We start from the raw sequence: 12,413 nt of genomic DNA, 5'->3' as shown, positions 1-12,413 counted from the left end.
GTATGCAGAGAATGTACTATAACTTAATCTTCTATTGTTATGTAAATGTATGTCTCTTCCAATTTACAAATACTATTAGGAGATTTGGCTATTTCTAAAATCCAAATTAATCCTCAATGACAGATCTGATAACATTAAGGAGAGCTTTAAAAGCATACAACAGTCTGCTCTGAAACAATGTCACTGGGAACATTTCTATCTCTGTCCTTGAAGACAGCGGTGATGGGGGGAATGGTTAACAAACCCAAAAACAAATTACCAAGAGAGAAAGAATCAAGAAGGCAATTACAGTAGTCTTCTTTGCTATATTTTCTGTTATTGTGAGATATATATATATGATTTATATGAGTGTATAACACATCCATTCATTTTTTAATAAACAAACACCACCCAGATTATGACCCAGAGCACCTTTAATATCTTAGAAGCCCCCTTGGGTGTTCCCTGCAGATGGTTCCCCTCCCTCCCCCCTGAGATAATGACCAGCCTGAATTTTGTGCTTATCAGTCACTTTTTCTTTCTGATTTTTACCAACTATGTCTGTATTCTTCAAAAATACATTTGTTCACTTTTCTCATTTTTGAACTTTATATGAATGAAATACACATCTATTTTTGGTGACTACTTTTGTCCAACAGTATGTAATTTTCCCCATATCAAAGTAGAGAGTTAGAAATTTTCCAGCTATTCCATGAAATTTTCATGTAAATTATCTGCTTCTATGGTTTTCTGGTCTATCTGGGCACAATTTCAAAGTGCCTTACAGGTTTCTTCTCTAATGTCTCTTAAAGTAACTTCTTTTTCCCAGAAAACAGAAATAGCATTAAATACTTCCAGTTGCCTACAGCACCTGGCATGGTGACAAATGCCAAGTAGAGACTATTTCTGTATTTATTTTTCCCATTAAATGTTGATTTAATTTTCTTCTTATTCTATTTTCTTCCCTCCCCCTCAGCTTTATTAAGGTGTAATTGAATAATAAAAATTGTTTATATTTATTCACATATGATTTTGTGGTAAGAAGATTGATATTTCTTGATAGGTTTACTAGATCACTTTTTTTCAAACTATAGGTCATAAAGTCAACTTAATCGGTTTTAAGAAGCATAGTTGAATAAAATAGAATTATTGCAGAATGCATAACAGGTAAGAAGGCTTAGTATTGTGTCAGGAAACTTTTGTTGCATTTGTGTGTAGGTATATGTGAGGGAGATAATTTTGAATTTCAGTCTAAGATGTCTTACAGTTGGTCACAGTAAAAAAAAGTTTGAAAGCCACTATACAAAATGATAGTATTTTGATATTAAAGATATCTGACATTTGTAGTTTCCACTCATCTTTCTGAAGATGTTGACATGACAGCTCTTAGTGAAGACTGAATCCTTTCTAATTTGCCAAAATTAACATTGGCCATCACAGTTTTTCCCTCCTTTTTTTTTTTGTAATTAACTTTGCCTCACCTACAGTGCCATCTAGTGTATTAGGAGGGGAAGCTCTTCATGAAATTGAGGTCATTCCGAGGTGACCATTGTTTGCCTAATAAAAATGATAATCATCATAGAATTCAGTCCATATCAAGTTTGCAAAATAAAATTATAACTGCATATTAAATAGGCAGAAATAGGATAGATGGGATATGTTTGTAAATTTATATAGTCTTAAACCTATGTTTGGAGTTTTGGTCCAGAATTTCAAGTCTAAAAAGTACCTGGAAATTACTGAATCTCAGGGGGCCCTGGAGATCATCTGAATCTCAGGAACCTGAGATCTGTAAGAATTAAGGATTTGCTGAAAAGCCCAAATAGTTGAAAGCAGAATCTTGGCTTCTGGGTCAATGCTCTTCCCTTCATCAACTCCTCCTCATCATTCTCCCACCCATTTATATTCATTCCAGACCAGAGATAATCCACTACTTTAATATTATTTCATAAGATTCATACCCTGCACAACCACTATTTTAATTTACCAAAACCTGAGTGCCAAACTTGCCAGAAACAAACAACTATGGCTACCAGCCATTCTTTCCTAGTTGACCTAACTCAGTAACAAATGAATGATGTCTTTTACAATTTCTCAAGCTTAATTTCCCACAATATTAGTGACCATTTCAAAGCTGTTACTGGCTAGACCTCCTTCAAAAGGTTAGTCACCCTGCTGCACCAGGAGTAATATGTCTTACAAGAGATTATGTCTTTTAATTGCTGAATAGTTGCAATAAAGCTAAATAAAGCTAATCTATTTTATATGCATGTAAAAGTCTTTGAGAATGCAAAGGTGGAAATTGGCTTAAAGAGCCATGAAAGTAATCTACATTTTCCTAGAGACTATATTGGACACTGACTGGTCCCATTTCTAACAAGGTCCATATCCCTCCATATTAGAGATTCTAATGCAGTGTCCTGTACATCATACGAAATAAAGCCTGGGAAGTGCTTTGAAAACTGTGGGGGTGCTATGTCAATATTAGGGATAGTAATTGCTGGGTGCTCAACAGCTGTTAGTTGCTTTGCTCATGCATTTCAGAGTCTCTCTATCCTTCACTCTAGAAGCATTTGCTTCTTCCTAATTGAAACATGTACTTGTGCAAATATCTTCTATGACTAGGTCACTGAGAAAAAGTAGCTAGTGTTCTCTGTGTGCTCCTCAGTACTGGATCCACTGCACTGGGTTTGGCTGAATTTCTTAAAGATGAGGATGGTCAATTACACTATACTGTAGAAATACTCCATGTGTGCACAGACACGCATATACCCAGAGGAAGGCCCTCATTAGTGGGATGAAAAACTCATTAGGGAAAACTCAGTAGATTTATTAGGGGAACAGAAAAAAAGATCCCGGAAGAGACGTTTAAAAGTGGGGAGGAGAGGACTGGGAGGATGGGAGAACTGCAGGGGGCCGGGGGGGCGGGAGGGGTTGGCAGGTAAAGGGTACAGAATTTCTCTTTGGGCTAATGAAAAGGTTCTAAAATTGATCAAGGCAATGGAACTATGTCTCTGTGAATATCCTGAAAGCCATGGAATTGTACATTTTAAATGGTGAGTTGTACGGTATATGAATAAAGATGCTTTAAAATGCGAAAGGTGGGAGAGGGGCAGATAAAAGAAGTCTTAAATAAATGTAAATAATCTACATAAAATTGTGCCTTGATATATCAAATAAATAGTCTAACTGAAAATATAAATCTTTCTATGCAATATTTTGAAGCTATTCAAGATGGAAATGATGGGGTAAAAGAACTGGTTATCACACATAGCACTGTGAGGGCCTGCTTTGCCAGCCCCCAGACAGAGCCTGTTTCTGCTTTGGAGAGTAGCAATGACACCTTATTACTACGCAACCTTGCTGCACCAGTGTGACTACAGGAGTAGATTTACTGAACAGAAGAGTAACACAGGCATTTCTGTGTTCAGAATCTTCACATGTTCATTTACAGCAGACATTTCTCTTTACTGTTTTTCTTTTGGGTTTTATAATAATTTGCAATGCATATAAAAGTTGAAGAAACTACCTTAAGTATTGTCCATACTTCTTCAGTTTATTGGTACAAAAATAAGCTTCTTTCAATAAGAATCTCAAATTTTTTAAAGTGCAGCTATTTTTTACATTTTTACGTCCAGATTTGGTAAGGTATTGAAAGAATATTGTATTTCAGATACAATTGGTGGGAATGTAACTTGGTACAACCCGTTTGCAGAGCAAATTGACAAAATCTATCAAAAAGAAAAATGCACATACCTGTTGGCCCAGCGATATCACTCAGCAGTTTATACTCTAGAGGATCAATTACACTGTATTATAGAAATACTCCATGTGTGCACATACATGCACATACACAGACACAGAAAAATACAGTTTATTTTCTACTACTCATGGATAGGATAGTGAGTTTCACAGCAACCCTAATAAAAGCAAGTTGGAACATTTGTCAGAATTATTTCCTTCAAACTCCTTTTTAGAATCCCTGGAGAATCATTTAAACAGTAATCCACTGACCTAATTAACACAGTTGATCAGGATAAATAAGAAAGCAAAAGCTCTAATTCTTGAGACAGAAGTCTAATTCTTAATCCTAAACAAATCTGAGCAATGTTGATCATACTTTTGAAAGAATAGCCTATCAGAGAGGCTTACTTAGGGTTTTGATTACATTTCTGCAAAATGGTAGCTACTTCAACTCCAATCAAAATAATTTCCACTTTTTTTTTTAATTAGAATCTCAGTTTGCAAAACAGTCTATCTCTATAATGGGGATTGACTTGAGTCCTTTAGAACTCTGTCTGGTAATGAGGCTGCATCAAAAATGGCTTCCCAGGGTCTGGCACCACGACTCACTCCTGTAATCCCAGCAATTTGGGAGGCCAAGGTGGGAGGATCACTTGAGCCCAGGATGAGAGCAGCCTGGGCAACACAGGGAGACTCCCATCTCCAATTTAAAAAAAAAAAAAAAAGGCTTTCCTACTATGTGGACTGTGAAGCAGCTTTTACTTGTGGTGACCAGGTCTTAAAATAATAATATGATTTTTATTTTGAGATAAGATTGATAAAAATTCAGAATTCAGTACGAGTAAAATAGGGAGAGTTTTAAAAACACTATTCAAAATGTAGTGTTAAATATTTAAGATGAGCTTCTGTTACTGAAAACACAGAATGCAGTCTTACAAATTTCTTAATTAAAGGTATAAAGTTGGCCAGATCTACATCTTTCTGCCCAGGCCATTCAAATTAACACAGAAAATTATCTTCTGAATTAAAAAAACTAAGAATGAGCCGCTCCCCCCCAAAAAAGTTCTATTTAAACTGTAAGAGATGGTGTGCCCCTGAAATGGACACAAGTACATGCCCATTAACTTCTGTGTACAAAGAAAGGAGGCCCAGAAGTGAACATCTAATCTAGGTGTCTCATTGGTATGTTTCAATAATCTGGCGGTTTTCTTCTTCTTTCATTTCCTTTGTGGGCTATTGTGCCACAAATATACCTCCATTATCAAATTCAAAATTGAATCCTATGATACCATAGCCTGAGGAAAAGGAAGCATTGAATATCATTCCCAGTTTTAGACTGAGAAGATATTTAGGAAATGTTACTGTATATACACCACATGCAACATTAGTGCTTTTAATTTCCTTTTTACGGGTGCTATGGAGATTAATTTGCATGAGCTCATTTCAATTTCAGTAATAAGATCCAAATTTTGCATTAAGCTTTCCATCTCAAAAACAAACAGTTAAAAAGGACACATCTCTTATTCTCTTATTTTAAATGTTTTTTCTATACTTCTCTTTTACAGTCTCTGCATCTAATATTCACCTAAAAGCTTGACTATATATACCTGTAGGTTCTAATTTGTTTTTTGTTTGTTTCCTGATTATCTCCTGGCTCTGCCAGGAAACTTCCTAAATTTCAAATGCTGTACAACCCAACAAAATACTAGAAATCTCAAAAGAAGTGTCTACAGATCCAGAAAAGACATTTGCTGAATTTCATACAATGTCAGAATTGGTCAACTATGCTCAGAAACATAGGACCAAGTGTTCCCTAATTTGAGAGGACAAATAAGTAACAACAGAAGAGAAAAAAACATAGATACTATATTTCAAATGATCCTGTTTTAATAATTGTCACTGAAAAACGAAAGTCCGATCCAGATACCAAATCTGTTTCAACAATAATAGCTAGAGACAAGAGTAAAAATTTCTTTAAAGTTTTAAAACAGGTGGAAGAAGATCCAGAAATATTTATTCCAAGATTTGTAAGAGGGGATAAAACATGGCCAAACTGGATGATCCTGAAGAAAGAGCACAAAACAATGGCTACCAAAAGGTGGCAGCACTCCAGTCAAAGAGAGAGGACCAGTCAAGGGAAGAGGTCATGGTAACAGTTTTGGGGAATGCTCAAAAGATACGACTAAATGACTTTTTGAAGGGCCAAACCATCATTAAATGGGCTTACTAACAGAGTTTTTGAGAAAATTAGCCAAAGCATGAGCAGAAAAACCATTATCAGAGAGTTCTACCTAATCATGAAAAAGTTCTTGTTGTTGCATTTCACTGAACAAAGGGCAGTTTGGCAAAAGTTTCAATGGGAAATCATGAGGCGTCCACCTTACAGTCATGATGTGGAACCGGCTGACTTCTATTTCTTTCCTAGTATTAAAAATTCTGCAAACGGCACCCAGTTTTCTTCAGTTAATAATGGAAAAAAAGATTTCGTGGAAATTGTTAAGTTCCCAGAACCATCAGGGCTTGAGGGACAAGGTGGGGGCAAGACAGTGCTTGAAAACTGTCTTGAAATTGATGGAGCAGATGTTAAGAAATAAAATCAAACGGTTTTATTTTGGTCTTTTAATCCCAGTTTTGACACATGTTTGAAAGTCCCCTCACAAAACATCAGTCCTAGGTAAAGAGTTGTTATCCTGTATTGGTTCTTCTTTCTGTGATTTTATCTTGCTGTGTTATTTTCTGTTTTACTCCCAAGAAGACTCAGTCTGCGTTTTTTTGAATCCACAGATACGGAAACTGATATAATGGAAGGCCAACGGTAGAACTCAGTGGGGTGTGTCAAGGCTGAAATTCACCTAATCAACCTCTGGGGCACAGCAGTCCACCTGGCGTGGACCGTCCCGATTGTCTGCATTGTGCTGACGGCATGAGTACGTATTGGGGCGGGGCAGCCCAAGAGCTAAGAGGGTCAGGGCTAGAGCCGTGAGTGTGGGCCTGCCGTGGGCCATATAAGGCCCAGCTCTGGCACCAGAGCTGCATTCCGTGTAGGACAGCAAACCGCAGAGGTCACTCCAGGCTATGGCTCCACATCCCGAGGACTAGAAGCAGGCTTGCTCAGCGGTCTGCACGGACCGGCGTTCCAGACCAAGTGGCCCGCTGCACTGAGGACTAAGCTTGCTCCAGGCTGTGGTGACTCCACGCCTTGAGGCCTACGGTCTGCAAGGACCAGCGCCCCAGAACCAGTGGTCCGCTGCTTCGAGGACCGAGCTCGCTCCAGGCTGTGACTCCACATCTCGAGGTCGCTGCCTGGCTTCGTGTCCCGCCGCCCCGAGGAAAGAGCCGAGACCTCCAGGACAGTGACGCCTGCACAGCTCTGGTGAGATGGCAGCAGGATCCATTACGCTGCACGCAGTGGAGAAGCTGCAGGTGTATCTGACCACTAAGACGGACCCCAAAAAGCTAGAGAAATATTTGCAGAAACTCTCCGCCTTGCCCATGACGGCAGACATCCTGGCGGAGACTGGAATCAGAAAGACGGTGAAGCGCCTGCGGAAGCACCAGCACGTGGGTGACTTTGCCAGAGACTTAGCCGCCCGGTGGAAGAAGCTGGTGCTTGTGGACCCAAACACCGGGCCTGATGCACAGGACCCCGAGGAGAGCGCTTCCCGAAAGCGCTATGGGGAGGCTCTTCAGGACCAGGAAAAGGCCTGGGGCTTCCCAGAGAACCGGAAGGTCCCCAGGAGCCCACCTGACAGTCCTGAGCACAGACAGACAGCACACAGAACACCTCCGGGACTCCAGAGACCTCACCGAAGGTCTCCCAGTCGCGAGCACAGAGCCCAGAGAAAGCTTCCCAGAAGGGCCCCAGCTGATTCAGGCCCCCATCGGGCCCCTCCATTGCACACCGCTCCCCTCCCGACGTCCGAGGGCCCTGAGCCCGCTGTGCCTGGGAAGCAACCCGGAAGAGGCCGCGCTCACGCCGCTCAGGGCGGGCCTCCGCTGGGTCAGGGCTGCCAGGGCCAACCCCAGGGGGAAGCGCTTGTAAGCCACAGCAAGGGACACAAATCGTCCCACCAGGAAAAATGCCCCTTGTGTGCCCAGGGCGATTGGCACTCCCCTACTTTGATCAGGGAGAAATCATCCTGGGCCCGCTTAAGAGAGGAAACCCCAAGGATGCCCTCCCGGGAAAGTGCCAGAGACAGGCCGTCCTCGGGTGACGCCAAGAATGACAAGGAAGGGGGACGAGCTGGCAGCAGCCAGCATGTCCCCGCCTTGGTGGTGGCTCCAGACGGTCACCCAAATAGGCCTCATCACAGACACTTGAACAAGAAGATGCCCAGTCTAGATGGCCCGTACCCAGGAAATGGGACACACCGCCTGTCCTCTGAGGAGAAAGAGCAGCTTTCCAACGACCAAAAGACTCAAGAGGGGAAGCCACCAACGGCTCATGTGGGCAGAATGTCCATGAGCTCCCTCTCTGAGGTGGAGGAGGTAGATATGGCTGAGGAATTCAAGCAGCCCACTCTGTCATTTGAAAAATACCACACTTACGACCAGTTGCAGAAGCAAAGGAAAAAGACTGGGAAATCTTCCACCACTGCACTTGGAGATAAACAAAGGAAAGTAAACGATTCCAAGGGCACTCGTGTGTCCTGGGATTCAGCTAAGAAATTGCCTCCTTTCGAGGAAAGACAGTCAGAGAGGCTGCAGGCAGCCGGTGCTGATTCTGCAGGGCTGAAAACGGTGCCCAGCCATGCCTTCTCAGAGCTCTGGGACCCCTCAGAGGCCTGGATGCAGGCCAACTACCATTCGCTATTGGATTCTGACTCCATGACCTCCCAGGCAAAGCCAGAAGCACTCACTGCACCAACCTTCCAGGAGGAAACTGCTTTCACTGGAGGCAGAGTGAATGCTAAGATGCAGGTGTACTCGGGCTCCAGGCCTGCCTGTCAACCCCAGGTGCTGACACTGCGCCAGCAGTGCATCCGGGTCCTTAGAAACAATCCCGACACCCTCAGCGATGTGGAAGGGATCCCCTACTCGTATCTTGAACCCGTTCTGGAAGGGTGGACACCTGATCAGCTGTATCGCAGAGAGAAATACAATCACGCACTCGCTGGGGACACAGATGAATTATGGAGGATTCATTGTCTCCAGGACTTCAAGGAAGGAAAGTCACAGGAGCAAGAGTCTTGGCGGGAGCTGTGCCTGCGGCTTCAGGACACCCGAGAGCAGCTACTAAGAGTACTGACAGCAAATATCCGATCTGCACGTGAAAACAACCCCAACAGCGGAGAGGCAAAGATGACCTATTTCAACTCTGTGGCCAAGACGCCTTATGATGCTTCAAGGAGGCAAGATAAGTCTGCAGGAGCTGCTGAACCTGAAAATGGAGAGCTCAAGCTAGCCCCAAAGCCTGCGGTAAGCAGCCACGTTCCCTCCAGCAGGGGCAGTGACAGTGGTGGCAGAGACAGCAGCAGCAGCAATGTCCTTCACCAGCTCCCTGAGAAGAGGGCCAACCCCTGCCTAAGCAGCAGCAATGAGCGCGCGACGCCCGCGGCCAAAACCCAGAAACAGGCTGCCAAGAAAGTGGCCCCGCTGATGGCCAAGGCAATTCGAGACTACAAGAAAAGATTCTCCCGACGATGAACTCAGGACTTGCCTTGCAGGTAAAATCTGGAGGGAGGAGGACCAATGCAAAGTCAATGCGGGTTGGGGAAAGAAACTTCCAGTGGACACCAGAACCTTTGGCTTGGTGCAAAGTTGAGCCTTTGAATTCTGTAGGTGTCACGTGCTGGCCCTGTGATTTTACCTCCCACACCCAACCACTACCTCCCAGCCTGGAGGACACCTCAGAATTCAGAAGATATGAACACATTCGGAACAATTATCTTTTGGTTGTTCACTGATCGTTTTTTAAATAACACCCTAGTTGTAATCATAAATAAGGAACAAGATGTGAGATTCCCTTCTTCCTTTCTTTTTTTGGAAATCATCAAGTAGATAAGAACTTGTTAGACAAAAATTCACAAGCCATTAGGTGACACTGATAACTCCAAATACATAAACTCTTTATTGTTGTTGTTGTTGTTGTTTTAATAAAACGCTGGGCATGATCCTGTATTCATGACCCATCCTCCTTTGGGAGGCCAAAGAAAGCAAATTGCTTGAGCCTAGTAGGTGAAGACCAGCCTGGGCAAAACAGGGAAACCCCACCTCTAAAAAAGATATCAAAATTAGCCTGGCATTGTGGCACACCCCTGTGGTCCCAGCTTCTTAAAGGACTGAGGTGGCAGGATTGACTGAGCTGGGCGAGCGGAGGTTGCCGTGACCTTTCCTCATTCCACTGCACTCCAGACTGGGAGACCAAACCAGAGCATGGCTCAAATAAAACTGCTATTACTTAGAAAAAGGAACTATCAGATTTCATAAATGAATGGTAATCACTGGTAAATTTGTCAAGCGAAAATAGTTTCCTGAAGTAACACGTAGAATAATTCACAATCTTTTCACCCATAAGCCCTATGAAGGAATGGAGACACCTTAATCAGTTTATTTATGTTTTGAATCAAAAAGTCTAAAGCTGCCAATAACACTTTCTGATTACCATGAGATGACCAGGTTAACAACCTGCAGTTCAGATCACAGGGGCTTCTGCAAGCTATATTGAACCTTTACATTTTAACAGAGAGCATTTGTTGGCCTCACACAGGCTGATAATCAAAAGAATGTGTGCCAGCTATGACACACACACACACATAAAAAGCCAGGAAACAGAGAAACAAGTAAACTGCATTTAAGGAAGACAGGGAAGCATTCGTTCTAGGGAAAGGGAGTTGATCCTATCAGTGACCATACAAAACTCAAAGAAGGCTGGGTGGGGAGCTTCACACCTCTATCCCAGCACTTTGGGAGGCTGAGACTGGTGGATCACATGAGGTCAGGAGTTCAAGACCACGACGACCAATATGAAAAAATCTCATCTCTACTAAAATAATCCTCATTCTAGGAGATTGGAAGCTTTGCCAGTATTGCACTAGGGTCCTCTTAGTAAGGGAGCTGGAAGACTGGAAACACAGCACATTTACACATTTGGCCACACACCGACGAGGGGTAATTCTCAAAAAAGCCTTAACACCTGAATCCTCATCCCCCGATTCTCAGGCTATAATCATTTTCCTTCTTTAGAAGAAACACACACACACACACTCTCACACACAGAGAGAGAGAGAGGGAGAAAAGTCATGTGAGAATTTAAAAAGTAAGCCAAACCGCCATCGACAGCAGAAACGATAGCTGACATCATAGACACTTCAAATGGTTCTGTTTGCCTCATTCTGACTGAAAGATTAGAGTGGAATTCGGCTGCCCAAACCGTGGCACCAACATCACTGCAGGCCAGGGCAAGCCCTTCTGAGGAGATTTTAAACAGCCGGTGGGAGCAAGATCCTCCAGCGTTTCTTCCAAGACTGCTAACAGGAGATGAAACGTGGCTCTGCCGGCAGGATCCTGAAGACCAAGCACGAGGCCATGGCTACCAAGAGGTGGCAGCGCTCCATCCAAAGCCACAGAGGAGCAGTCAAGAGCAGAGGTCATGGCCACCGTTTGGGGGGGATGCCAGAGGGATTCGGCTGGTTGACTTTCTGGAGGGCCAAACCGTGATCACATCTGCTCACTAGGAGAGCGTTTTCAGAAAGTCAGCCGCCAAAGCTGGAGCGAGAACAGTCCTCACCAGAGAGTTCTTCTCCACCACGACAATGTTCCTGCTCATGCCTTTCACTCAACAAGGGCAGCTGGGCAAGACTTGCCGCGGGAAATCATGAGGCGTCCACCTTACAGTCCTGATTTGGCGCCTGCTGACTTCTTTTTGTTTCCTAGACTTAGAAAATCTGTAAAAAGCACCCAGTTTTCTTCAGTTAACGATGGAAAAAAGATTTCATGGAAATCGTTACATTCCCAGGACCCTGGGGGTTTTAGAGGGATGGGCTAGAGGGCGGGGAAAAGACACTGCTTCCAAAAGCGCCTTGAACTTGATGGAGCCGATGTTGAGAAGTAAAATACACCTTTTTCATTTTTCTCTCTTAATCCCACTTTTCTACGAATGTTGGCAAGTCCCCTCACACCACGTCAATCCTAGGTAAGGGGTTGTTATCCTCTGTGGGTTCTTCTTTCTACCATTTTGTCTTGCGGTGTTGTTATTTTCGGTTTTACTCCCAAGAAGATTCAGTCATGTGTCTTTTGGAATCCACAGAAGTGGAACCTGTGAACACGGAGGGCCAACGGTAGAACTCAGTGGGGTGTGTCCAGGCTGAAATTAACCTAAACAACTTGTGGGGCACAGCAGGCCACCTGACGTGGACCGTCCTGATTGGCCGCATTTTGCTGACGCAATGATTACGTATCGGGGCGGGGTAGCCCAGGGGCCAAGGGCGGTCAGGCCTTCAGCACCGGGTGGGCCTGGAGCTGGCTATATAAGGCCGGGCTCTGGCACGGGAGCTTCACTCGGCCTTGGACGGCGCACCGCAGAGGTCACTCCAGGCTGTGGCTCCACATCCCGAGGACCAGAAGCGGGCCTGCTCAGCTGTCTGCAAGGACCCGCGCTCCAGACCAAGTGGCCGGCTGCACCGAGGACTGAGCTTGCTCCAGGTTGCCGTGACTCCACGCCCGAGGCCTGCGGTCTGCGAGGACCAGCG

At 43.9% G+C, this 12,413-nt stretch overlaps 1 protein-coding gene across 1 annotated transcript; it reads left to right on the top strand.

Annotated features, from left to right (window-relative positions):
- The first annotated feature begins 7,036 nt into the window (after positions 1-7,036).
- Positions 7,037-9,672, top strand: TCEB3B (transcription elongation factor B polypeptide 3B (elongin A2)). The gene has a single exon (XM_011977747.1). The coding sequence runs from the start codon at positions 7,102-7,104 to the stop codon at positions 9,367-9,369; it is 2,268 nt and encodes a 755-aa protein (XP_011833137.1). The 5' UTR covers positions 7,037-7,101; the 3' UTR covers positions 9,370-9,672.
- Positions 9,673-12,413: the final 2,741 nt, after the last annotated feature.

Source organism: Mandrillus leucophaeus, unplaced genomic scaffold, assembly GCF_000951045.1.
Source record: "Mandrillus leucophaeus isolate KB7577 unplaced genomic scaffold, Mleu.le_1.0 Scaffold1830, whole genome shotgun sequence".
In the NCBI taxonomy this organism is placed as follows: domain Eukaryota; kingdom Metazoa; phylum Chordata; class Mammalia; order Primates; family Cercopithecidae; genus Mandrillus; species Mandrillus leucophaeus.
Note: the sequence above shows the minus strand (reverse complement) of the source record. Positions and strands in the feature narration are given on the sequence as shown.

What these genes read in the sequence shown, in the direction of transcription:
- TCEB3B (XM_011977747.1), top strand. Translation starts at nt 7,102, where the DNA reads ATGGCAGCAGGATCCATTACGCTGCACGCAGTGGAGAAGCTGCAGGTG.